This window comes from Apteryx mantelli, chromosome 3 (genome assembly GCF_036417845.1).
Source record: "Apteryx mantelli isolate bAptMan1 chromosome 3, bAptMan1.hap1, whole genome shotgun sequence".
Lineage (NCBI taxonomy): Eukaryota > Metazoa > Chordata > Aves > Apterygiformes > Apterygidae > Apteryx > Apteryx mantelli.
The window spans coordinates 99,843,434-99,869,184 of NC_089980.1; the positions used below are offsets into that span (position 1 = coordinate 99,843,434).

A 25,751-nucleotide genomic window follows, 5' to 3' on the forward strand; every position below is an offset into this window, starting at 1 on the left:
AAGATACGAAAGATACGAAAGGATTTTTCCCCTAACTATTGTATGCACCTGAATGTGATTATTATTAAAGTCATTGCGGCTGGATGCATAGATGTTCATACAAGGTTGAGTTTAATTCTCTCTTTATTGCAGCTTCATTGTCTAATAGGTTTGGTTTAAAGGGGGTTTTGAATGTTGCGCGGAAACCCTCTGCCGCCAGTGTTTAACAAACAGTGTAAAGAATGTGTAAGTGCAATAGCTGAGTAATAGCCGTAATTATTAATAACAGCACTAATGCGGCGCACAGTGTAATTTTTCGTAAGATTTTTTTCCGAGCAAAACGAAATCCCAGGGGCAGCGCTCCCCGAGGGCTCAGCCCTCGCCCTCCGTTTCGGAGGGGAGAGGGACGCTGCCCCCAGGCCGGCCGCGGCGGCCGGGTCCCCCCCGCCGGGGGCGGCCCCGCGGCCCGGCTCTCCGCGGGTGAGCAGCGGAACAGAGGACAGGGGGTGCCGTTAGTGCTTATGGTGTGTGTGTGTGCGGGGGGGGTTATTTTGGTGCGGCGGCGGCGCGGGGCGCTGCGGGGCCCCTGGCGGCGGCGGCGGCGGCGGCGGCGGGGCCCTCCCCGTCCGGGCGGGCGCCGCCGCGGGGCCCCGCGCGGGGCGGGGGGCCCTGGCCGGCGATAGCGGCGCGGTGCTGATTGGGCCGGGGGCGGCGGGGCCGGCGCAGCCCCCGCCCCGCGGCTCCGCCCTGCCCCCGCCGCCGCAGCGGCACTAATGAGCGAGTTCTTCCCACCGGTCTCCTGCCTGGAAGTGCTGACAGATCAAGGCAACAAATTTCAATTACAAGCCCTAATTTGTGTCCGCAGAGCGTTTGTTACCCATGTCAGTCCTGTTTGGCCCATCAGACGAGGCAGAACGTGGAGGAGGAGGAGGAGGAGGAGGAGGAGGAGGGGGAGAGAAAGAGCGCATCTGCAAAAAGGAATAGATTTTTTTTTTCCTCTTTAAAAAAAAAAAAACTTGGCTGATAACTTGGATTTAAAAAGAAAGGCGAGGAAAAGCCCCAGCCCCTTGCCTGCGCGGTCGGGAGGACGGGAGGGCGGCCAGCTCGGCGGGCCGGGCGCGGGTGCCGGCGGCCGCAGCGCTCCTGGATGCGCGGGCTGTAGGGGGGCGGGCATGGCCGACAAGCGGCGGTCCTCGCCCTGCAGCACCATGAGCCTCAAGGCTCACGCCTTCTCCGTGGAGGCGCTCATCGGGGCCGAGAAGCAGCAGCAGCAGCAGCAGCAGCCGCCGCCGCCGCCGCGGCAGCCCAAGCGGCGGAAGCTGGGCGGCGAGGACGAGGCGGCCGAGGACGAAGGGGGCAGCGGCTGCCGCGCCAAGGGCTCCCCCGCCGCCGCCGCCGCCAGGACCTGCGGCGACATGGAGCTGGGCTGCGCCGCCCGCGGAGCCGCCGGTGAGTGCCAGCCCCGCGCCCGCGCCGATCGCTTCCCTTCCTACCAGTTTTTGCAGGAGGCCTGGCCCCCCGACGGGACTCCCGCTTCCCCTTTCTCGCTCTTCCCAACCCGCTCTGGCCCCATGAGCCAACTCTTTTTCTTGTTTCCCCCCGTAATTCTTTTTAACACTGGGGGAGAAAAAAAATCCCCCCCCCAATGCGTGCCAAGCGATGCGGCGGCTAAAACTCGTTTTCGGAGAGGGGACCGCGGTTCGCTGCGCGCCGCCTGCAGCGCCGTGCCCCCGGCGCAGGCACCCGCCTCGCCGCGCAGCCACTCCGCAGCGGGCGGCCGCGGGCGGCGAGTGTGCGCCGGCCTCCGAGCCGCGGCGCGGGGGAGCCGCGACGGGGATTTGTTCCGAGGAGGGGGAAAAAAACTTTATATATATATACACACACACAAAACTTTTTTTTATATATATATGCCTATAATATAGACACATATAAATATACATATATATGAAATCGTATATATACGCGAATGCATACAGTGCACATGTATTTGCACACTGTATATAGGCGACTGTATTTCCGAGGTTGCTGTCAGATTGAGGCGGGAGAAGGCCACAGTCGGCGGAGGTCAAGTTAAAACGTGCCCAAACGAAATGTGCCGCCGGCCTCGCATGACGGACCCGCGCCCAGCGCCTTCGCCCGGCGCGGCCCGCGACGCCGCACGCCCGGCCCGGCCCCGCGCTGGGATCCCGGCGCGGCTCGGGTCCCGCGTGGGCGCGGGCCGCCGCCGGGGGGGCCGGTGCGCGGCGCAGCGCGCAAGGCCGCGGCCCTGCCCGGGCCTGGCGCGGCCGCCCTCACCCCGCAGCGCTGCCGTGGGTGGCCGCGGGGCCGGCTAGCCCGCAGGGAGCTCTGCCGGGCCGCGGCCTCCCGGCCCGACGGGGCCGCCCGACGGGGCGGCGGCTGCCGGGGCCCGGGCGCGCGTCCGCGGAGCGCCTTTGGCTGCCTCTCGCCTCTGCTCTCTCCGCAGGCGGCTGCGAGGACGGCTTCCTCGGGGGGTCCCCGCCCGCGTCGCCCGGCGGCTCCGCGAAGGGCTCGAGGGCCGGGTCGCCGCTGCCCGCGCCGCAGGCGCCGCGCGTGGACCTGCAGGGCGCCGAGCTCTGGAAGCGCTTCCACGAGATTGGCACCGAGATGATCATCACCAAGGCGGGAAGGTAACGGCGCCGCGGGCGGCCCCACGCGCGGGCGTGTCCCGCGCGGGCGGCCGTCGGGGCCCGCCGGGCTGCGCGGGGAGCGCGGCGGGAGCGGCACGCACGGCCCCGCGCGCGCCCGCACATCAAAGCGGGCAGAGCACATTGATTTACGAGCCAGGTAGATGGCGATAATTTTAGATGGGCACGGGAGCATGTGGCGTGTTGGGTTTCCTGTTCGTTAGGGTGAAGTCTGCGAGCGCCGTGTGCCTCTGAAGGGAAACTTTTCCCCCTTTCCAGTGGATACACATGGTAAAAACATGGAGAGTATAAAAGTATCTGAACTTATTAGAAATTACAAAAACATATTTTATTGAATCCATATGCTACCTTCTGCGTTTTCAGAGAGGCTTTATTAATGATTGAAATGCAGTCTTAAACAGCACAAAGCAACATTTGTCTTAAGAGAGTCCAGTCAGAGATTTTCTTTTTTATCTTACAGGTGCACTGAAATAACAGCAAAAACTAGTAAACTGCAGTGAGGCTTACCCTCCTGTTTATTCAGAAATAATAGAAATAGCTTTTTTTCTTCCCAGTAATGAGTTTTAATTAATCTTTTTTTTTTAAACAGCAGCAAATACTGCATAAACTGGAATGGCTTTCAGGTTTATGATGTAAAGAAATACACCGTTCATTACCTTGCAGTAAACTCATTGTTATGGTGTTTCTTTTTGGCCACAAGAATGAACTTTCTGGATAAAAGGCATGCCAAATGTACAGTGAATTACAAAATGTGTTTTTATGTTAAAATCTATGCATCAGTTTATTATTCCATTTTCCCCACAGAATGATCTTAATCGTGAATTTTTTTATTTTTTATTTTTTTAGAAATTACTTTGTACATTCGTTTCTGCTTTCAATAAAGAAGTTTTACTATACCTTTCAAATACAGAGTAACTCTTGCACTTCACCTTAGTAAGTTGCAGACAGGAAGTCCCGTCTCAATAAAGACCATATTGTTTGGTTATAGCATAGCACATTGGGTTTTATAACTCCATCCTTGTAGTGTTATAATTGTATCACCATGGATTTAACTTTATAATTTGCTGATATATAAATGGCACACCATTTGCTGCTGTCTGTTAAAACCTAACTGACAATTTACATTTCTGTCGATATTGGTCTTCCTGGATAAGGGATGGCATTTGCACATCTCCAGAAGTATATTTCTAGTTAATATCTCTAACAGGCTTTAAATGCATGTACTGCTAAAATAAAGTCTCAAAACAAAATGATTTACTGTCTAACAATAAAGTTGAAATGATGTGGTAATAGTTGTACTCCCAAAGTGTATCTCAAAACATATGAAGCATTGTTCAAGTAAATGCACTTTAAAAATCTGTTTTGACATATCGAGAGGACCATTTCATAGCTATGTAACTGTAATCATCAGAAAGGACTCTATAGGCAAAAAGGAAGAGCAAGAAAAAGCCCACAAACTGGTTACTTTGCCTATACAATCATTCCCAAGTCTGTTTCATATTAAAAATGACCTCTCTCTTTCTATGTTCAGGCGGATGTTTCCCGCAATGAGAGTGAAGATCTCAGGTTTAGACCCACATCAGCAGTATTATATTGCTATGGATATTGTGCCAGTGGATAACAAAAGATACAGGTATGGTGACTTTAAGGCACAAAACTTATGATGCAAGCCATAGGGATCTTGGCTATTGGAAGAAAATATTAACAGTATATAAATTAGCAGAAGGTAGCATTTAACTCTCCTTCAGATTCCTATTTTTATCCCAGCACAGTTAAAAAAAAAAAAAAGAACATTTTGCCAAGTATGCATAAAACAACTGCAGTTTTATTGAAGTTCTTTATACATTTGGCTGATGTTGTATATATACTGAAGGCAAATATTCAGAGTCTTTTGCTTTCACAGACAGCAGTTTTAGTGTAATCAAAGAGATGTTGTTATTAGATTTCATTCCTCATCAGTGGCTTAAATCTACTTCATGTCAGTGGGAATTATTTCCTATTAACAAAAAAATATGAAAATACACATTTTTTCTAGTGCTAAATGGTATTAACCTTAACTTTGATAACATTAGTAGCATTATTAGCATTAATGTCTAAATAAAAGGCATTAGAATATAATCCATACAAACATTCTTGGTCATGCTTCAGACTAATTATTTAATTTATTTTAGTAGCTGTTTATCATTCATATATTCACTAGCTGGTTGCTTAGATTCAGATGGAATAGTATTTCTATTTACTTATTTTTAATGAAGTAATGGCATTTTCTGAAGAATCATGTGAGGAAGGAAAACTACATGTTCTTTGAACATTTGAAATTAGGAAGTATGTGCTTAAACTCTTATTGCAAGGACAGTCCTATTTCTAGGGGGCTAGCTGGATGCTGTTGAAACTGCTGTCCTGTGGAAATTTTTGCAGGAGTGGGCCCACGGAAATTATTGTTATGAGTTGTCCACATTTTGTAGCTCTTGCTTTGCAAATGTGATCCCATTCTCCATAGAAGCCAGGAGGACCTTTGCCAAGTAGTTCAATGCAGACAGGATTGGGTCTTTACCAGTTGCTGTTTTGATTATTTCAACCCTATACTTAGTATAATTTAGGGAAAACCACTGCAGATTTAATTGTAGAAATAGGAACATTTCAGACGAAGACTAAAAGTTTGGTTCTTCAGGAATGCTTCCATGTTTCCTAGACAAACACTGCCCTATGTCTTTTGCGTGTCCTTACTTCATTGACTGTAATTTTGTCCTTTTCTAATGCAGTACATAAGACATTTTTTATGACCATTGTAATTTTTTTTATTTTTCAACAAGGTGAAGATATAAATGCTGAGGGGAGGCTTTTTTTTGGTCTGTGCCCGAGGGAAAAGATGGGTTTTTTTTTTTGAACCTGTGCAGTTCAGTAAAATGGAAAGTCCTTGTGTTGCTTTGTGTTGCAAGTGTGCATTTACTTAGCAGTCTAAGCATGTTCCTAGAATGTCTAAACTATTTCTTAATTCATGCAAAAAGCAAGGTAAATGTTCCAAACTGAACAAAAATGTTAATATTAAAAATGACAGTAATATTTAGTGTGAGTTTTTAAACAGTGTTTCATTTAAAATAAATACACGCATATTGATCTGTGCTGTCTGCCCAGTGTTATATTGCGATCCCCAAGTAACTGAAGTAACTTAACAAAAGTTGTACGAAGGGCACTATTTTCTTAGTTGGCAAACTTAAATTGACGTAATCATATATTAGTACCTTTCCTTTATCTTCCTGCTAGATGTTGATGTTTTACTTGATTTCTCTTTTCATTGCTTGTACTGCAGTCTCTGCATTCTTTTATTACTGTTACTTAAATGTACTTTTCATGTGGCTTTACAAACTGACTGTCCTGCAGAATCTTTATATTTGAAAGATACAACAGAAGTCATATATTGGGCCTAATCTTTTGCTGCCGTAGCAGATACCAAAACTAAATGGAAATGAAGAAAATTACATCTAGATCTAGATTTCTAGCAAAATTAGACCTTCCTGTAAATTTATGGAAGCTTAAGCTTCTGTTTGAAACACATTATCAATATTTAGGACATTGTTTACTTTGGTAGGAGAAGGACATATTTCATATAAAACAAGAAATATAAAATAAATGAAAAATATTAAAACAGTTGGCTCTATGAGTTGGGGGTGAGAACTTGTCTCCAGGAAAAAACTTCACCACAGTTCTAGATTTTAGTTTTACAGCTTGGTATGAATTGCACGAAGCTATGCATGTTTTGGATCATTTTGTTTTCATTTCTGATTGTTTGTCATTTTCTAATTTTCTCTTAAGGAACTGAATTGTACAAGCATATGATTTGATAGTCTTTCATGTTTTTATAAAAAAATACAGCTGATTTTCAGGAATTTTACTGTACTTGAAAGAAAAAATACCTTGACATTTTTAATTAGTCTTTTTTAAATTGTCCCATGAAGTATCTACCTTAAGAATAAGTTTCCTACTGAAGTAGGCGCTACTTTTATTAGAAAATGGCTTTGTCAGCATTGGCCTATCAAATGAAATATGGGCTGTGTTTTTTTTCATTTTTAAGCCTTTCTGCAATACTATTCAAGAAAATTAATATGGTCTTGCAGAAATAGCAAGAACATAGTTCGACATAGTTTCATTATTTCTCACAATCGTAATCGATGCTTTCCCTTCAATAGTGTTATTCATAGACTCTTATTTTAGACTCAGCATGTTGAATCTTCCACATACGGAGTTATTACTTGATGTGATAAATTAAGAAGCAGATCTGCCTGTGTGCTAATGCCTGTTTAGAGCAGAGCTGCAGCACTCAGTGAACTTAAACCAGCTTAAAGCTCAGTGAGCAGATAGGTGTAAAGACTGTTACTGATTTTAACAAGAGCATGGTCAGATGGGAGTGTGGTTTTTAGTGTGCCTTTTTTAGTTACCAGAACTGAAGTTTTGAAACTGAATAACTTTTATTTATTGTCTTTTCGTGTTTGTTAACAGATGGGTTCTTGCTATATGGATAGGCCCTAATATATTAATACTGAATTGGCCAGATAAATTATTTCCAGTTTTGTTGTTATAGACACTGGTTTTCTTTTTACAGGTACGTTTATCATAGCTCCAAGTGGATGGTGGCCGGTAACGCGGACTCTCCGGTACCACCTCGCGTGTATATTCACCCCGACTCCCCCGCCTCTGGGGAGACGTGGATGAGGCAAGTGATCAGCTTCGACAAACTGAAGCTCACCAACAATGAGCTCGATGATCAAGGGCATGTGAGTACTCCCTCCTCTACGGTGCTGCGCGCAGCGCAGGCTTAGGGCTCAGCCCTGGGGGACTGACATACGGCCGCGGGGCGCCAGAAATCGGCTTGACTTTTCAAAGCTGTTTTGGAACTTTACTGTCCAGATCTGAAATCTTCTTACTTTCTAGCCTGATAATTAACTGCTTATTAGAGCATGCTGTTTTACTCCCCCCTCAAAATCCTGCAAAGTAATACTTTACAAGGCTAAATTGCCTAATACGAAGGGACAGAATTGCTCTCGTGTTTTCCCACCAAGTGTGCTACTCACAACTTCTGCTCTAATCAAAAGTATGTTTAAACTCACAAGTGGCTAGGAGAAACATTAATAGTGTGTAATAACTTCATGTGAATAAAAATACCCTTAACTATTTTCTTAACCTAAACAGTTGTGTGAAATCCCATGAGGTGTTAATAATTGCAGTCAAAAATAAACAACATGGGAGCTGGGTTTGCTCCGATAATGATTTATTACATACCTTATGAAGCAAGACCCTTTCACAGCTGAGGCTCATTACTTCTGAAAAAACTGGCGAAGACGTATGCAATATGAGTGTTCTGTTTGCAAGTTCTAAATTGTTTAGTTATGACATTATCTAATGTGACAAAACGTGTTACGTTAGTATTTCCTTTTCTCTTCAAAACTGTTGAAACATGACAGATATAAGCCAGTATCTTTCCAGCAATCCTTAGAATAGTTTTACTTGACACCTTAGGAAATAATTAAAAAATGAGAATTGCTTTTAGTCAGGGTGAAGTCTTTAATTTTGTAAAATCCAGTAATAAATAGCCAGTGTTGGCTTTCTTTCAAAGGGAACGTTGAATTCCAAGTGGTGGAGTTTTAAGATGTAAGAGGCGAGTTTTGAGACAGGATGTAGATTCCATTGACCTTAACATAGCCCAATTTATTAAGCAGGATACTTTCTCTTTCACTGAAAGAAATGCAAGAAAATGTTCCTGCCGCACAGTACAAAGACACTAGGTGTATCCTTCAGTGTAGTTGTAACTCTGTGACATTAAGCCAGGTATTTTGTCAAAACTTATTCCAAGTATCAGCATAAGAGTTTTTTTTTTCCTGTGTGCTTGCAAAGGAGATTAACTCAAGACTATAGTCAAATTGTGCAGGAGTTAAGACATTTATGTTACAGACATAGGATACAGGAGATGGGCTGGACTGAGCTAGTGAATGCGATAACCAGGATGAAGCGGCTCCCTTTCATTTAATACTGTTCATAATTTTATCACATTCTTCCTGAAAAAGAACTTGTGGGTATTTACGTCTTTTGAATTAGCAATGCTCCTGTTTAGGATTGTTAAAAAAGAGGCACTTTACATTGTTTATCTCCAGAATGACAGTTTGGGGATCTGATTTGACAAGGTTCATTTGAGAAAATATTAGCACAGGTAGTTCCCGTAGTTTCCCCAATACTTGTGTGTTTGTGACGTTTGTCGAGCGGGAGTTGCATCCGCTGAGTCCTGAGTTTATCGTAAAGGCTTTAACAAGTGAAGCAGATGTGACTGGGTAAAACGCTGCTTCTGCAACGGAGAGCATGCCAGCTGGTTTTTGTACTCAGTCATTTCAGAGGGGCGATGTGTGGATACAGTGGTCCACCCAGGCACTTGCAGTCACAGCCTGCCCTGTGATAAAATCTTGGATATGTAGAGAACTGTATTACTCTATTTTTCCATCCCAGATCTTAGCTTTGTTTTTATTCTGAACTGAAACCTGTGTAGTGTACACGGCACACCATTATTCATAATGTCGGGGAATATAAATTTTCTGGTCTTTAGTTAAGTGTTTCGATTTGGAAACTAGTGAAGTAAAGTTCTAGTGCAGTGATGTGAGACACATTGAACTGATTCAGAGCTACAGCAGTGCCCTTCCTCCCCAAAATGGAAATTTAAGTATTAAAATAAAAGGACAAAAGAAGGATGACTGTAAAATAATTTCATATTTCTCAAATCTGGGAAATTGCAAACATGTCATTCATAATTACCAGAAAAGGCAAAAGCAGAAAGCAGAAAAGTGTCTCTTCCAATGGGTACATTTTTTCTTTTAAAGCTATGGTAGTGTGGAATGCTGTATTGAAAAAGCTATGTAGCCTCTGAATGCCTCCAGCAATAATGGAAAACGAATAATCATATTTTGTGATGAATATAAAAAACAATTGTTTCTCATAAGCAGGAAGGAACCATTTTTCTCAAGAGGGTACCAGGGGAGGGATAGCAGATTAGAAGATCTAGGGGTCAAGGCCATACCATCCTTAGAATATTTATTTTTATGGAGATGGGGTATATTTTAGGTTATTAGAAAGCTTTTTTTCTTTTTTTTTTCCCCCTGCTTGGGCAGAATGGCTCAGAGAAAACTCCATGAGGTCTGTATGCTCTGCCTTCATTCCTCCGATAGTTTAATCAAAGTTGGGGTTTAGCTGTTTTTCTTTGGGTATACTTTCCATGCTGTGTCTGATTCAGGGCCTGTAACCTTTATTGCAATTGCTTCTTTGTTCTTTCAGTTCTCCTCAGAGGTGACAGCTTTTGCAGAGTTTTCATGCTAAAATTTGAGGGCTAGGCTTTGTTCTTGCACGTGTGATTTTCATTGAGTATTAGGGAGTTAGAATGAGATAGATCCAGAGCCCTTTTATCAGTCCCAGAGTATTGACTCTCAGAGTCATTGACAGAAGCGGCTCATGTTTGTGGGAATGGGGACTACATTTGCAAACAGAGGATAAGGCAGTATTTCTGTGTAGTAGTTATATTATGGCAGTAATTAATGGCAGCCAGCTCCCATTGCATTGCTTTGGGCCCTGCGGTAAATGGCAGCGCTGGCCTGGGGCAGCTTCTTGTTAAAGGAAACCAGCCATCTCTAGGACAACTTGCTTTGCCTCTCAAACGCTTTCTGGACTTCTTGCTTTTGCCTGCTGCTATTTTCATCAACATTTGGAGTGGGAGTTTGTGACTACATGAGAGTATGGTGCTGTTCTTTGGAGAGGTTTTGCAGTTCATCTGCACGTAGGATGCTCTGCTACATGGGTTCTGAGACTGAGAAGATCAAGCAAAATTAGTAAGGATATATTTTCCCTGTGTATTTTTGTTCTCAAAAGGAAGTCCCAGAGTGAATTGCCTACTTTGGAGAGTTAGGGTGTCTACAGAGACGTTAAGGCTTGATGACAACTTTAAGACTTATACTGTGGCATTTGTGTCTTTCATCTGAGTTGCTATGAGTTGCTATGATAAAGAAAGGTAAATCTGTATTTTGCAGTTGACACTGAGAAGTACGTGCTCTTGACATTCTTTGTTTCATATGTTAATGCCTCTCATCTTCCGTTTATGGAATCAGCGCTGCATTGTAAAATCATTCTCTCGGTCTGATTAGAGCTGTTTGATTTTTTGATTTTGATGCTGTTTTATATCTGAATTTCAATAGAGGGGAAAAGTCTATTTTTATGCTATTTTCTGTGCTTTTCAACTAGGTATTTTTTGATGCAAACAAACATCTTTTTAACTTTTAGTGAAAATGAGATGGTTATTGTCTTAATTGTTTCTTGGGGGGGGGGGGGTGTTTTCCCATTTGAAAGTGGGGTTAGGCTGGAAGCAGAGGCAGGCTGTTATGCTGCCCAGACTTGGCTCAAAGCAGTAAGCTCTGCTTCCAGTCAGTGGGTTATATGTTCTTGTCACAATGAAAAGCTGGAAAACATCAGCATTTGCACTTGCAGTTTTGGTCTTTGTGAAGAGAGAATTCATGCTCCCTGGCTCCTGGCACTTCTCTCCCTGCAGAAAGCCTGAATACATGGGCTCTGCGGAGAGGGTAAAGGGAGATTTTGGGGGAAAACAGCAAGGTGAGGACCTTGCCACTGGTGGGGAAGTGGCTGCGTAATGTACGTGCCACTCAGCTGCAGGGCAGGAGAATTGGGATGTCTTTTGTGCTGGCCATGAGACATGTATCACGGCAGTACTTAAGGTCACTGTCAGGATGGAGGCCTCACCATGGCAGCCTTACGCAGCACATATTACGAAGATAATTCTTGCCAGAAAGAGCTTTGTGTGTTTGCAGATGCTTTGGTCCATATCCTACATTGTCACTGTCTTGGGCTCCCTTTTCCCAGCCCTGGCACACCCTTGTGCAGCTCCAGCAGTTGCTCAGGAGCCTCTTCCTTGGATGCAGTCTTTGCTCTTAAGAGCTGCTGCCTTGTCCTGCTTACCCCAGGCTCTGTACTGCGGTGCTTTCTGGTCAGTAATGGTGTCGTGACAGCTGTTGTGCTCAAAATGTAGTAACTCTGGTATTTTGCATTTTGGGAGAGATATATATCCCCCCACAAAGAGGTGAGGTGGTGCTGATGGGCACCGTCCCGTTTCTTTCTTCATCGGTACCGCTGTGCTGTTTGCTCGCACACCACAGGGAGAAGGCAGAGCACTCGAACGTGACGGTGTGGTGCCTCAAGCCCGGTGGGTAGCGCATGCTGAAAAGCGAAAGGAAAGTTTGAATTAAGTAGATTTTAGATAGACTGGTTGTTTTATAACGTTGTAGTGAAGGTAACATTTGAGATGGGTGATTTTGCTAGGAGCAGGTCACATTGGACTGAGGAGACTGCCACCAAAACACTCTGTTTTTTAGCGTTGTAACCAAGGTGGAGTGCTGCTGGTAGCTGGCTCTGTGTGTGAGTTTCCATGGAGCTGTGGGAGGCATATGTGAGGTCCAGTTATACGGCATGAGGGATTTTTTAGAAAAAGCAAGGTGCTTAAAGGGGGTCAAAAGTAATGCCAGCCCCTGCTTGGCATTTGGTGGTGCCTGCACTGGCTGGGTTTTTTTGCTGTTGTTCTTTAAGGGTACAAAGGGCAAGTTGCTGCTTCTGCAGATAAACTGTTAAATGCTGTTTGTGCTGTTAAATGCGCAAGCAAAACAAAATGAAAAGCAGGGATCTCCTTTTCCTTAGCCTTTCCATGAGGGTAATTTCAGGTGATGCTTATAATAATAGAGGTAAAAAATGTCCAGGGAGGGTGTTGCATCTCCCTGTCATTTTATATGCTGTTTACATAGTATTGCTCTTCACTTCTCTAGGGCTCTGCAATTATGTATTATATAGCTGGAGTTCAGAATCCCAGCCATTAACAAAAGATCCCATTGTACAAGGCACCATACAAAAGAAAAAAATATTCCCTGCTACAGATCACTAATGGTCTAACAATGTGTCAACACTGGGAAATTTCGAAGTGGCACAGAGCCAAGCCAGGCTCCTTCCATAACTAGGGTCAGGTTAGCTCTGATAGCCACCCAGGTGGGGAGTGGGCAGCGCACATCTCCATGCTGCTGTGATTTCACTGCTTCTCCTACATGAGCAAAGTTGTTCAGAGCTACCTGGTTTATCAGTGTCTACAGTCAGGTCTGCAGTGCAGCCAAAGACTCGCTTGCACCTCAAAACTGGTGGGGGAAACTAATCCCAAGTGGCAGCAGAGCGTGCTGTGCTCTGTTGTGCCGAGGCAAGCGACAAGGCACGGTGTAGTGACAGCAATATGAACCATGGCTTAGAGACTTCTGTGATCATTTTTCTGTTGCGCCGGTGCCTCCCCTTGTATCACTGGGTTTTTACAGGAAAGCAGACTCAGGAATGTGCTGTCCTCTCTGCATTTGTCCTTTTCTAGATCTTTGCCAACAGAAAACTGAAAGGATTGTGTAAAAGAGAATACACATTTGCACGTAAAAAAGTCTTGCTCTCTGCAAGATTTCAGAAACTGAGAAAAGGCCTCATATAAGAACATCCGTAGGGCATGCCTTGAGCAAATTTATTGGAGCCTGTGATGTCATTGTCAAAACCCCACTAACAGGCTAATAAAAACCCTGATTATCCAGAAACTTGGCTTTTCCAAAATGGAGTCATGTCATCTGGCCAGAACCAAGCATGTTAAACTGTCCAAACTGTAGTTTATCCAAATGAATGTAATGTCCTCTATGTCATTTGGATGAATGAGCTTGCATGGTATCTGGTGTTCAGGCATGAGGGCTCTGTGAAGTGCCTGCGCACATACACATTCTGTGGCTGCTTGAGGAGCAGGAAATTAAAAAACTTCCCCTGAATTTTGATTAGCGTTTCCACAGGCCACAGGCCAATAGCCTATTTATTTATTGAGTTACTAATTTATTAGACCTTCCAAAAATAATAGCTGAGCTTCCAATTATTTTATTTTCTTGAAATTTTCTATTTTAGTAGTGTTTAACTGAAGTAAAATAGAGGGAAAATTTTGCATTTTAATTCCCCTCTAAAATTTGGGAGCAATACCAGAAAACATTTTTGTGTTTAACTTTAGGCACTGTGAGTTCATACAGTTCCTGTAGGTTTATCCTTTATACTTGGCTTTTGTATGTTGTGAGGAGATTGTGTATTGATATTCTTTGTGTCTGTATGCATATTATAAACTTAGGGTTATTAACATTTTGGAGTTTTGGGATTTTGGTGTTATTTTACTCAAAGTTTCTGCTCCTTCAGAGTGTGATAGTCTCAACTTGTGCTCAAAACGAAGTATGTTTCCAGCCTTCAGGATATCAGGGGAAAAAATGCTTCAAGCATATCCTGAAGATTCTGAAAACAAAAGGCAAATGCTGCTGTTGTTAATCTCAGTAGATCAAATCCAGACTCAAGTGAAAAAAGCAACAAAACTTTCCTAATTGCAATGGGACCAGGACTTCACCCCTGATTTCGTTAAGCCAGTCTCCTGAATTTGAAGCTCCCGAGTCATAATTTTTAAATGCTCAGGCTTGGCAATAATGTAAATGCACAGGGATTAGACTACTGTAATAAGAACCTTCAGAGCTTAAAGAAAACATTTCATTTCCAGTAAATGGCGTGGTAAACGCATGCCATAATCTGTTCCAAAAAGCTATTAGTCTGAAACAGCAGGGTGTCCTTTCTAATAAATGTTATCTTTTTCCTTTCGTTTTGATTGTGTAGATTATCCTGCACTCTATGCATAAATATCAGCCTCGTGTCCACGTCATCCGTAAGGACTGTGGAGATGATCTGTCCCCCGTCAAGCCTATACCTTCAGGAGAAGGGGTCAAAGCGTTCTCCTTTCCAGAGACGGTTTTCACTACTGTCACAGCATACCAAAATCAACAGGTAACATGGGCTTTCTACTTGGAAGTTTACGGGCTTCTCAGCGTAGGCCAGAGAAGTATAAGATAGGAGAAAAGGAGATTCTTTTATTACAGCACTTAGTAAAAATGCATTGACTAAACCCTTTTAATATTTAATAGCTTTCACTAGTAGTATTGCAGCAGTGCCTGGAGGCTATAGCTGAGACTTCAGGCTGTGTGAACTACGTGGTGTGTATAAAAAGTAATTCCTATCATGAAGACCTCACAGTCTAAGTAGACAACGTCATTAATAGTGCCTTCATTACAAATGCAGCACTGAAGCACATGGCAAAGAGGGGTCTAGTTTTTAAAGGTATTTTTGTACCTTCAAATGTAGATAAATGTCCAGATAGATTTTTAAAGTACATTTGGGCCTGATTCCAATAATTTCAAAACTCTTCCTGAAAAAGATATCCCAAGATCTTAAAGGAGAGGCGGAGGCCCAGAGCAAGTTGCAGTCATTTTCATTAACTGCATCCATTATTCATTATTAACTGCAATTTATCTGGGTCCACGCAGTCAGCTTCAGAGTCAAAAATAAACTGCAGGTTGCCTGACTCCAGTGTTTGGCTCTCACTTACCACTTGTGTAAATATTAACACTAATGGTGACACCATATTTAGTGTTGTGACATTTTATTAATTCCACATATGTTATTTCATATTTTGGGAAGGTATATATGCCTTGTTATCTTTACAGTGAGAAGACATTTAATGAGGCAATAGACATTCAGAGCTGGAGAGCATGTAAATAATGAAATATAATTATTTGGTACCTACCCCATTTACTTAAATAAACTGCAAATATTTGTTCCTTTGCTGTTTTTTATAGAGGATAATGGCCTGCAGGTAGTCTTCTTTCCATGTCCCCTTCTTGACCCGTATAGAAATAAAATTTAATTTCAATTTTATCGCAGTTAGGCAATGTACTCTCGTAGGTGAAGAATGACATTTGCCAGAATTGCAACCTGCCTTTTGGTAGTGTAAATACCTGTTAGCTTCTCTGGGGATCTGTGAAAACAATGATCACAAGGCTGGGCCTTATTTTGCTGTGTTTCAAGAAAACTGTCTTAAATGATGCAAATGGAAAGATGTTTCTGCTATAAGTGAAAGAAGACAGAAAATTTCACTGTCGGCTTAGTTCTGTCAGGAGAGTCATATTTTGTGTTACTTAGCTGAATTTGCAGAACTCTCACCATCTCTCTTTAATCATCTTCACAGATAACTCGTCTGAAGATCGACAGAAATCCATTTGCCAAAGGATTTAGAGATTCAGGACGTAACAGGTAGGTGCTGGGGAAGGAGATAGGCTTCTTAATGCTGGCAGAATCAGTTTTTGAAGGCTTTCAGTGGATATCCTTCCTACAAAGGGGAATATTTGTATTTACAGACAAGTTAGTAGCAATTCAACTGAGCAGCATGAGAGGCTGCTCTTGAAATCTCCTCTCTCTCCTGGCCAGAGGCACAAATTGTGGATAAAACTACAGCCCCAGACTCTTGCACTTAAATGGCATTTAGGGTAGATGAATGACTCGTTTTCTCTTAAAAGGGGAGAAGCTAGGTCCCTCATGCAGTAGCTGGATGTTTAGTACACTTGCCTAGGAGATGGGAGGCCTGTGTTCAAGTGTCTCTTTAGCCTAAAGAGTGTTAAATCCACACTATGCAATGCCTAGGTGAGTGCCCTTCCTACTAGGCTATAGATGACCTTGAAACAGGCCTGTTTTTCATCTCTTATGTTGCAGTTGGACTGATTAATAGCTTGTTCTCTCTTGGTCCATGAATCTTTCAAAATAGCAATAGGGAATCTGAGTACTGCAAAGTGGAGACTTGGGTCTAGTCCCTGCTGCCAGTACTGATGAGGTATTTTATCCAAAGATTGTTTAATGCAAAATACTTAAGCCTGTTATGAATTGTATGCTAAACCATTTCAGCTAAAAAAAGCAGCATTTAATTGTGGTGCATAGTATACATCGGTTCCAGTGACCACTTTGCATTTGGTTTCTACGGCTGCTGTATTTATGACCTAACCTTCCAGAGAAGGAAGCAAACTGTGTACCGGTAGGAATGTTCAGAGAGTATCTTTTGTTAGCTGGTACACTGAGCTTTTCTTCTAGTGGAGGCTAACGCATTAAAAACCATTTTGTTTCCACCTGAATTACAAAAAGGCTAAGATTGCCCAGCAAACTAGAATATTTTTTTATGCAAGCTATTGGAAGAGTAGGAGAGGAACGTTTGCAGAAGGGGCGGGATGGTTTTAAAGATTGTCTGGCATCAACTAAAGGCATCTTTTCAGTTTGCACTCCACGTTTGCTGTTTTCTGAGATTTATGTCTTCCAGCAAGAAACAATTGGCCATGTTCTGTCCTTAGGCCTGGAAGTAAACCCCCTTCCACAGGCATAAATAAGAGTTTTGTCCTCCTTTGTAGCCTTCTATTTTGAAACTAAGTGAACATTAACTTCCAGATAAATCCAGACTGAAAAAACAAAACCTGCTGTGTACACTTGGGGAAGAAAAAAATTGCCATACATGCCCTATTTGACAACTCCCCGCAGACAGTGTCTCTGCTATCCGTGCTCGTTGCAGAGCTATAAAATAAATACTGAGAGAGCCTTCAAAGAAATGTGTAGGTGAAATCCTGGCTCCACTGAAATTTCTGACTTCAAGTGAGGTTAGAGTTTCATCCATAATGTTCTACAAAACAAGAGAAGATGCTCTGAAAAATAGAGGGGAAAGAATTGTTTCAAAATCAATCTTAAACTAGATTTATATGGCTAAACACATTGATTTTATCTGAATACTAGGTAGATACAGTAAGACTACTGCATCTGCAACCATGCAAACCTGGTTGTAGGAATCAGGCTATAGAGAGATTTTTTTTTGATTTAGCTACTAAGAGTAAATTTGGTTTGGGCATTAAAGAAGAGCATGATGTTTGAATTGAAAGACAGTTACAGTTTACAGAAGTGGATTGAAAGGTCATTCCTGTAGAAAGGACTTCTATCTAAAAGTATCTGGATTGGCTTTAGAATATGTAATAAATGCAGATGTTACAGAAGTGATTCTGCATATTTTTATCTGCAGCAAATAAACATCAGTTTACTAAAATCAGTATTCCTGTTTTCTTTGGTAAGCTCTCAGGTACAGAATAAATATGTTTGTGAATGTAGCTCAGATTTTTAATTCTGTAGGAAGATTTCTTTTTTAATTTAAGTTACTAGTTTACTCAGCTGATTATTAATTTACTTGGTTGCCAAACATAGAAATTAAATATTAAGATTCTGTTATCTTCAATGTTCTATTATGCTTATCACCTAGACATTTTACTCTGCAACAGCAATGTTAAAAAAAAAGTACTGTGGTATCACTAATTGCAACTTTTCAGTATTCTTTCAATTATTGTAGCTATCTTATTCTGCACTGCTTCATGCAATAATTATGCTTAATTAAAAATGTTCCCTTTCAGGTTATTCCCTTTCAGTCCCACAGGCTATTTTATAGAAATCAGTAGCTTCACCTTTTAAATGCATTCCCTGTACATTTGCAAAGTGCAACAGAATTTATGTGCTGAGAATTGTTTCATTCTTCAGTTAGGCCTTAAGTTTGACCCTATAAAAACTTTTACTCAGGAAAGGACCAGAATTTCTCTCTTTAAATACTTCAGGAAAAACATAACTGTTTTGTTAAATAAACTTGGCCATTTGATAGCGTAAATTAGGGTGGTGATAAAATGTGGAAATTGTTCGAAGGCATCTTGTATAAATTATCGCCTTGGCTACACTCCTCCAGGAGGTGGCTTTTATCTCCACTTTAACTAGAAATGAAAATTCACCGTTACTGAGGAAAATGAAGGCTATCTTTTTAGGCCAGGTTTAGCTAATATATACTTTATAACTGTTTCCTGAAATATATTTGTGATCCTGCTGGAAATGCAATGTGGAAGAAGCCGTATTAGAAGAGCATGTTGGTAGCATCAAATTGGGCTATTTGCATAATTCCAGTTTACAGAGTGTTGCTGCTCAAAGGTGAGTACTTGTATTTGGTATGTGCCTGATGTTGATACTTAACAGGCCTTTGGGACTGAGCAGCCAAAAGTAACAGCAAAATTACACCTCTGAGCTGCATTATTTAGAAAATTATGTTGGAAAATGAATGGCCCGTTACCTTCAATAAACAGAGTTTCTTCTACATATTGTCTGTCACAACAGTTGTCTAGCCAGTTATTTCTTTGTCATGACAAACTGTTGAAAGAAAACAGTTGAAGATAGTTAGTTACTAAAGGCGATTTGTCCCCAGATAATAAGCAAGTCACAGCATTGCTTATACGCTTAGTGGCAAAAAAGTGGTACATCCATGCCTTGCTTATGTCAGAAGCATGATTTTCTAACTCATGGGTAATGACTGGGAATCCTGTTTAAATAAAAGTTGCCTGTGGATCACCTTTCTTCCAATCAGAAATAGGAGATCTAATTACCCTCCGGCAATTAGAGCAGCTGCTCTTAAGGAAATGTCATACTAGGAAAATATTTAATGTCATTATAGCCAAAGCAAAAAGCAAAACAGAGAGCCAAACTTGTGGAATCAGGAAGTTCTTTGCATGCTACCGGCACAGTGACTATAGAGCTCATGGATCAGGACATAAGGCTCTTCTCTAAAAAGCAAAACAAACTCCCTCAAAGTAATCCTGAAATGTTACTACTTTTTATATGTGTCTGAAGTAAAGTTTCCAGGGAAATGTGAGACAAGACACAGCATTCTATTATGACACCATGGTGCTTTTGTTCTAAATAGAATGGGACTGGAAGCTTTGGTAGAGTCTTATGCCTTCTGGAGACCTTCACTGAGGACACTTACATTTGAAGATATACCTGGGATACCCAAACAAGGTAACGGTCTTCCTTGTGTTCTTTCAGTACGAAAATGCATGAAGATAAAACTCTGCCCATCATTCCTTATAAAAATCTAGGCTGTGTCGCTTGCAGAAAAAAGCAAACCAACCAATCCCAGGACAGGCCATCACCTGTAATTGGAATTATTCCAAGTTACAAAATTAATACTAATGTAACCACTGTGGCAGTAAAAATGTGAGGTTGTAAAGGTAAATTAGGTCACATGTGGAGGAAGATGCGAGTTATTCAAGGACAGAGTAATCTCTTCCTTAGTGTTATGCTTGGGCTAGTTATACAAGACAGAGTTCATCTATAGATGACTTGTGCTGTATACATCCAAACACTAATGTAGGAATTACTTGTGTGTTTAAAAAAAAAAGAAAGAGGGAGAGAAGAAATGTCCTCTAAGTATTGAATAAATAGCAGCAAGCTTATTTAGGTTTTCTCCTTGGGAAGCTTCCTTGATTCTTAAAAAACTAAAAATTATTCAGTAAAAGTCCCTACAAATTTTGTCTGCATCCTAGAGCTTGAAAAAATGGACTTCTCCATTTTGCTTTCTCCTGCTCCCCAGTCTACAGCCTCTTGCCTTCCACTTCCCCTATCATAGACATGCTGCTGTGGGGGGAGAGAGGGCTATTTTAATTGCCTGCTTGGACAGAGAGAGGCATCTCTGTGCTGTTTTCTGGATTCCTTTATTTCTGAGGCATCCCTATGCATGTAGAAAACCTCTCAGCCTTTTCCCAAGCGCACCAGACATCTTTCTCTTGACTTTCACATTTACTTGTACCAAACTTAAAAACATCCCACCTGCTTTCTTGATAACATGTTCCCGAGTCGTTAAGCAATCTTCAGAGCAATAGCATACACAGAAATCACTTAACTTCTCCTTTGCTCACTCCCTTGAGAAACCTTGATCATCAGTGCTTGCGGGAAATTAAAAAGAAGGTTTTGTGCTAGGTCACAGATATGTTGGGTGAGTGTTGGCAAAGTTTTTGGCGGGGGAGGAGATGGTCCTTGTAAAAAGGCCTATAATGAGAAGCCAGCATCAGACCTGAAATACCTTGTAAGAGTGCATAAGACTTAAAGGCAACTCATTCTTCCTCTTTGTGAAGTTTATCTGTCCAAGAGACAGACCAAATGTTTTCCCCTGTTTTTATATAGCAGGACTGTTTGAAAGCAGGGGAGTCACAGTCATGACCTTCCCACTTCCTTTCCTGCTGTTGCCTGAAGTTAAGGAGTTTGTTGAAGTTACTGTTACATTCAAAGAATGGGAACTAAGATCCTTGCAAAATCTTTAATCTAATGTACCTTGGCTGGTAGTGTGGTTTAGAGCTTAGCCAAAGAGACTTGCTGAAAGACCCCTCTAGAAAATCATCCTGACTGTTAATTCTGGAATTGCCCATCTTCAGATAGTGGAGACATTGACGTGGATTGGGAGAAAAATAACTATGCTTTACACTAGGATTTTTAGTATGTGGAGGTGTCTGGTGGTGTTTTGTGCCTTTTGTGGTCTGTGAGTAGAGCAAGAGGAACAGGCAGAGTTCACTGATAATAATGTATTTTTCTCTTTACTAGCTCATCTATCCTGAAATTCTGTTAACTTATTGACAGTCTATGTATCTCTTTGTATCATAAAGCTGTTTTAGTGTTAATGTTTAATGTTTATGTTAATGGCAATGTTTATTCACAAACAGGAGAGTCCTTCCTGCTAGTTGTCTTTGGGAGGCTATGAAAGGCTAAAACCGTTTTTTCTACATTCATTTTCTGGGGAAATATAATCTCTAAGAAAAGGAAGCTCTTCTTGCAGCTGGGAAGTTTTCAGAATCTTGAGAAAAGGCTTCACCTATAGCAAGCAGTGCATTTTAAGAGCATTCAGCACTCATATTTGTCATGTAAAAAGTTCTGATTTCAGCAAGTGAACAGTTCACTACGAGCCTAAACCTCCATCTACCCTTTAAAAAATGAAGCAGCCGTGCACAGTACTCAGCCTAGACTTCCCTGAAGTTGTTTTAACAATGGGAGCCTATCGTTTGAGGTAAAGAGCTGCTTCCTTAGCTGGCATGCTGATAATGATAGGCACAAAGGAAGTGCGTGTCGCACAGAGCAAAGGGCTGTAAATGCACTCCAGGCTATAGCAACAACGTAGATGGCACAAAATCCATAGCTGTGAAGAAGGCTTGTTGTGATGTAGTGCTCGCTATGTCCTAATCACCATGCAATTTGCTTCCAGTATCAAATAAAAAGTAGTTAACCTCATGGGCAGGAGCTGCAAGTTTGAATGTATTGAATGATGGTTGCAGAAACATAACTTATGTTTCATTCTTGAATAGGTCGCTTCTTTAAAAGTACATATGTGCACACACACATTTGCACACATATGTACAATATTTTTTGAATCTCTTTGTGTCAAATGTTTCATGTCAGAGGGTTATTATCGAAACATAAAGGTCTTGATCTGTCACAATCTAGGAAATGAACCTTTCTCAACGTGCTTCTCACGCTTTAATATTCTCTTCCAGGAAATGCAGGTTCCTCTACTTTACTCCAGGGATCTGGCAGTGGAGTGCCATCTACCCACCCTCACCTTTTACCGGGTTCCCCTTGCTCATCGCCAGCCTTCCATCTCAGTCCCAACACTAGCCAGCTCTGTAGCCTTGCTCCAGCTGACTACACAGCTTGTGCCCGCTCAGGCTTGACCCTGAACAGATACAGCACTTCTTTGGCTGAAACCTACAACAGGCTCACAAACCAAACCAGTGAGACGTTTGCGCCCCCAAGGACTCCCTCTTATGTTGGTGTGTCGAGCAGCACAACTGTGAATATGTCCATGAGTGGCAGTGATGGGGATGCATTCAGCTGCCCACAAACTGGCATATCTATGCAGATTTCAGGGATGTCTCCACAGCTCCAGTACATCATGCCATCCCCATCCAGCAATGCCTTTACCACTAATCAAACCCACCAGGGCTCCTACAACACGTTTAGACTGCACAGTCCCTGTGCACTGTATGGATATAACTTTTCCACATCCCCTAAACTGGCTGCCAGTCCTGAGAAAATTGTTTCTTCCCAAGGAAGTTTCTTGGGGTCCTCGCCAAGTGGAACCATGACGGATCGGCAGATGTTGCCCCCTGTGGAAGGAGTGCACTTACTTAGCAGTGGGGGGCAGCAGAATTTCTTTGACTCTAGGACCCTAGGAAGCTTAACACTCTCATCTTCTCAAGTGTCTGCACATATGGTTTGATGAAGCCTTTAAGTAAAAGTACAGTATGTTTGGTGACTACAATGTATTTCTTTTAGAATATGAAAGAACACTCAATGTAGCTTGTAAAGTGTATGTATATATGATATGAGAGGAAGTTTCACTGAATTTTTGATTTGCTTGTGGCCAGATTATTCTCCTATTTTGCGTTACACAGAGTTTGTTGCGGCGCAGACTGCTTTAGTTTTCTGGTATAATACACTTAGTTGTATAACACGTCGGGACATATGCAACAAATTAAGTAAGACTTCCTCCCCTTTTCCCCCTCCTCTGTTCTAACCCCTTTAAAGAATGAAATGACACTTAGAGTATTAAACAACACAAACAAGCCCACTTACATTTCCTATAGTACTAGTGAGTTTCTTTAAAACATTCATACAACACTAAGCTGATGCACCAAAGACATTTTACAAGTTTCTTCTGTTATAAGGGGTATGAAGGGTATTTGGACTTAAAGTGTTAGGCGTCAAGAATCCAGCCTAAAACAGAAGCTGAGCTAATGGATTATTTATACAAAGTGAACGGAAAGATTTGTTTCTAGCTTATCAGCAGCATGGCATTCTTACTAGGATCTTTTTCAGTGTTAGTCTAGATTTATGATTAGGTGTTTAAAGACAACAGTTAAAGAAAAGTAATGCAGATTCAAACTGTGGTGATATGAGTGATTTAAACCAACAGCAGAAGAAGCAGCATTCCTTGGTACAGAATGAACTTCGGGGTGCTTCATTTTGTTAAAGGAAGGGCTCGATGCATTTATTTTTTTCACCATAAATATTGCCTATATGACATTTACTGGACATTAGGATATTCTAATGTATCTTTGTTTTTGTATTTTTACTTTTTTAAAGGAAAATGCAGGTTTGATTAAAAAAAGAAAAAGCGAGCAGAATGAGAAATTAATGTGTTTTGGGGTATTTTTTTATAAGGGCAAAATGTTCTCCATCCTCAGAATCTCTTAAACAAATTGCCTATACCAACTAGGCAGATGATAACCCAATTTGCCCACAAACTGTTGCTGGAAGCAGAACTTTGTGGTAGCTGCCTCCCTGTAAATTGGCCAGATTGGGACCAGGATTACAATAGGCCAAATTCCCATAATAGTTTACTCTGAATGCTACAGCATGACACCTACAGCCTATTTCCCTCCCTCCAGGGAGCCATCTGTCTTCCTTTCTCGTTCCCTTCTGTCATGAGGTTACTACTGCTCTGTTTTTCAAACAATCTTTGCCGTGGAATTTAAGCAGTTCACTTCCTTCCCATCTCTGGTTTTAACCAGGATTTATAAAAACGCAGATCAAAACCTGTTCCTGACCAGGCTTCTCCAGAATGACAAGGGCTTGGGGAGATACTTATGTCACAGGGAGACTTCTGCCCTTTTCTACACCTGCACAGCCCCTGCACACGTCAGTCCTGCTGCGAAAGCTGCTGTTCAGCTGCCCACCTGTCAGAGCATTAAATGCAGAGGTTATGGAACATATTTTAATGCTTGAGAAAATAGTTCTTCCACATTACAGTAAGCCTCCTTTGTATTATGCAGGTTTAAAGACATCTTAAAGTGGGTGCAAATGTAATTGAAAATGCTTCCCTGGCCAGCACTGTGGAAAGGAGAATAAGGCCTTCAAAGCTTATGTTTTTCTCTGTCAGATTTCAGTAAAAGGAGATCGTTATATTTCTCAAAAGTTCCAATATGTTTTCTGTCAAACAGTGATTTAACTGCTCCCACTTTACGAAATGCTTATTGCAACTAATATTTTTTCATTGGGATAGAGACAGTGGAAGAGAAACACACCCTTCTCTATCTCTTCTTGCTATTTGGAAAGAGAAAAGAAACCACAATAGTATTTAATTAAGCTCTTGCCCAGAGAATGCTTTATTTCTATTAGTTATATATATGTTTATGTCAAAGAAGATGCTGATTTATGAAGTTATCATTCAGAGCTGGAAAGACTAGAGGATGAGTCTGTAATTTAGAAGATGTGGGTTCGTTTCTCTGCTCTGTCAGAAACAACCCCAGTGACATTGGGCAGTTCACTTAGCCTCTCTCTAACTGAATTTTTTTCAACTGTAAAATGGAATAGCACTTCTGTGCCTCACAGGATATGGGGACAATATGCTAAAGATGCAAGTGTGTTCAGACAGTGTTCATATATGAAGGTAACAAAGCATTTATATACTTGGATCTGTTGCTGGTTTTGGTGCTCCAGTTTCCTTTGAGTCAGATCTCCAAGCAAAGGCTTCCAATGCTAAAACTTTGCTCAAAAAAACAAACTAATAATTTGTAAAATGGTTTTAAAATGTGCAGAAGATGGGCAAATTTTCAGCTATGTAAACTGTCATAGCTGCATTGATTTAATTAACAAGACGTGTATAGTAATTTCTGCTCTAGCCAAAACTTTGAAATGTTGCTGTTGGATAAAGCTTTGAATGGGGGGAGTGGTACAATTAATCTGTACTTGAAAAAGTGTAAGCAAGATAATTCTCCATGTCATCTTAAGGGGCTATGGCTGGGTCGAAATATGGAAGAGCTAAATCATGCATATTCCTACAAGGGAAAACAAAAGTTTATGCATGGAAGTGCTCCTGGTAATAGTAGGTATTTTGTCATCTGGGATTTTTTTAGTACTGGTCTCTTATTTTTCCTCAAATTATTCTTATCATATAACCGCACAATATTGTTTGAAACATTTGTTCCTTAAAATTTGAATCATATTGTAAATACTTACTGGTGTGTCATTGTGAAAAGACTAGCTTTTTATCAACATAGTAAATGCTATATATGCAATATATCTATAATTATATATCTGTATTTTACAAAAATGCCACAGAAAATATATTAAAGTGTGTATCTAAACACTTTTTACTACATTTGGAAAATGAAGGGGCTTGGGCCTTTTTTTGTCTACAGCTTCCACAAAAACAAAAGAAATAACTCTAAAGTGAGCTCTGAAATTCAAAGACTTAATAAGCTGCAAGGATCCAACTCGTCCACAATTCCTACACGTTTCCATTTAAGTATACGGTGCTGAACATCTCTG

At 41.7% G+C, this 25,751-nt stretch overlaps 1 protein-coding gene across 1 annotated transcript; it reads left to right on the forward strand.

Annotated features, from left to right (window-relative positions):
• The first annotated feature begins 752 nt into the window (after nt 1-752).
• Nucleotides 753-23,053, forward strand: TBX18 (T-box transcription factor 18). Its single transcript, XM_067294816.1, is given in 8 exon segments — nt 753-1,428; nt 2,444-2,627; nt 4,177-4,278; nt 7,246-7,417; nt 14,385-14,552; nt 15,790-15,854; nt 19,357-19,451; nt 21,974-23,053. Coding segments are annotated over 8 exon segments (2,187 nt in total). The 3' UTR covers nt 22,699-23,053.
• The last annotated feature ends 2,698 nt before the right edge of the window (nt 23,054-25,751 follow it).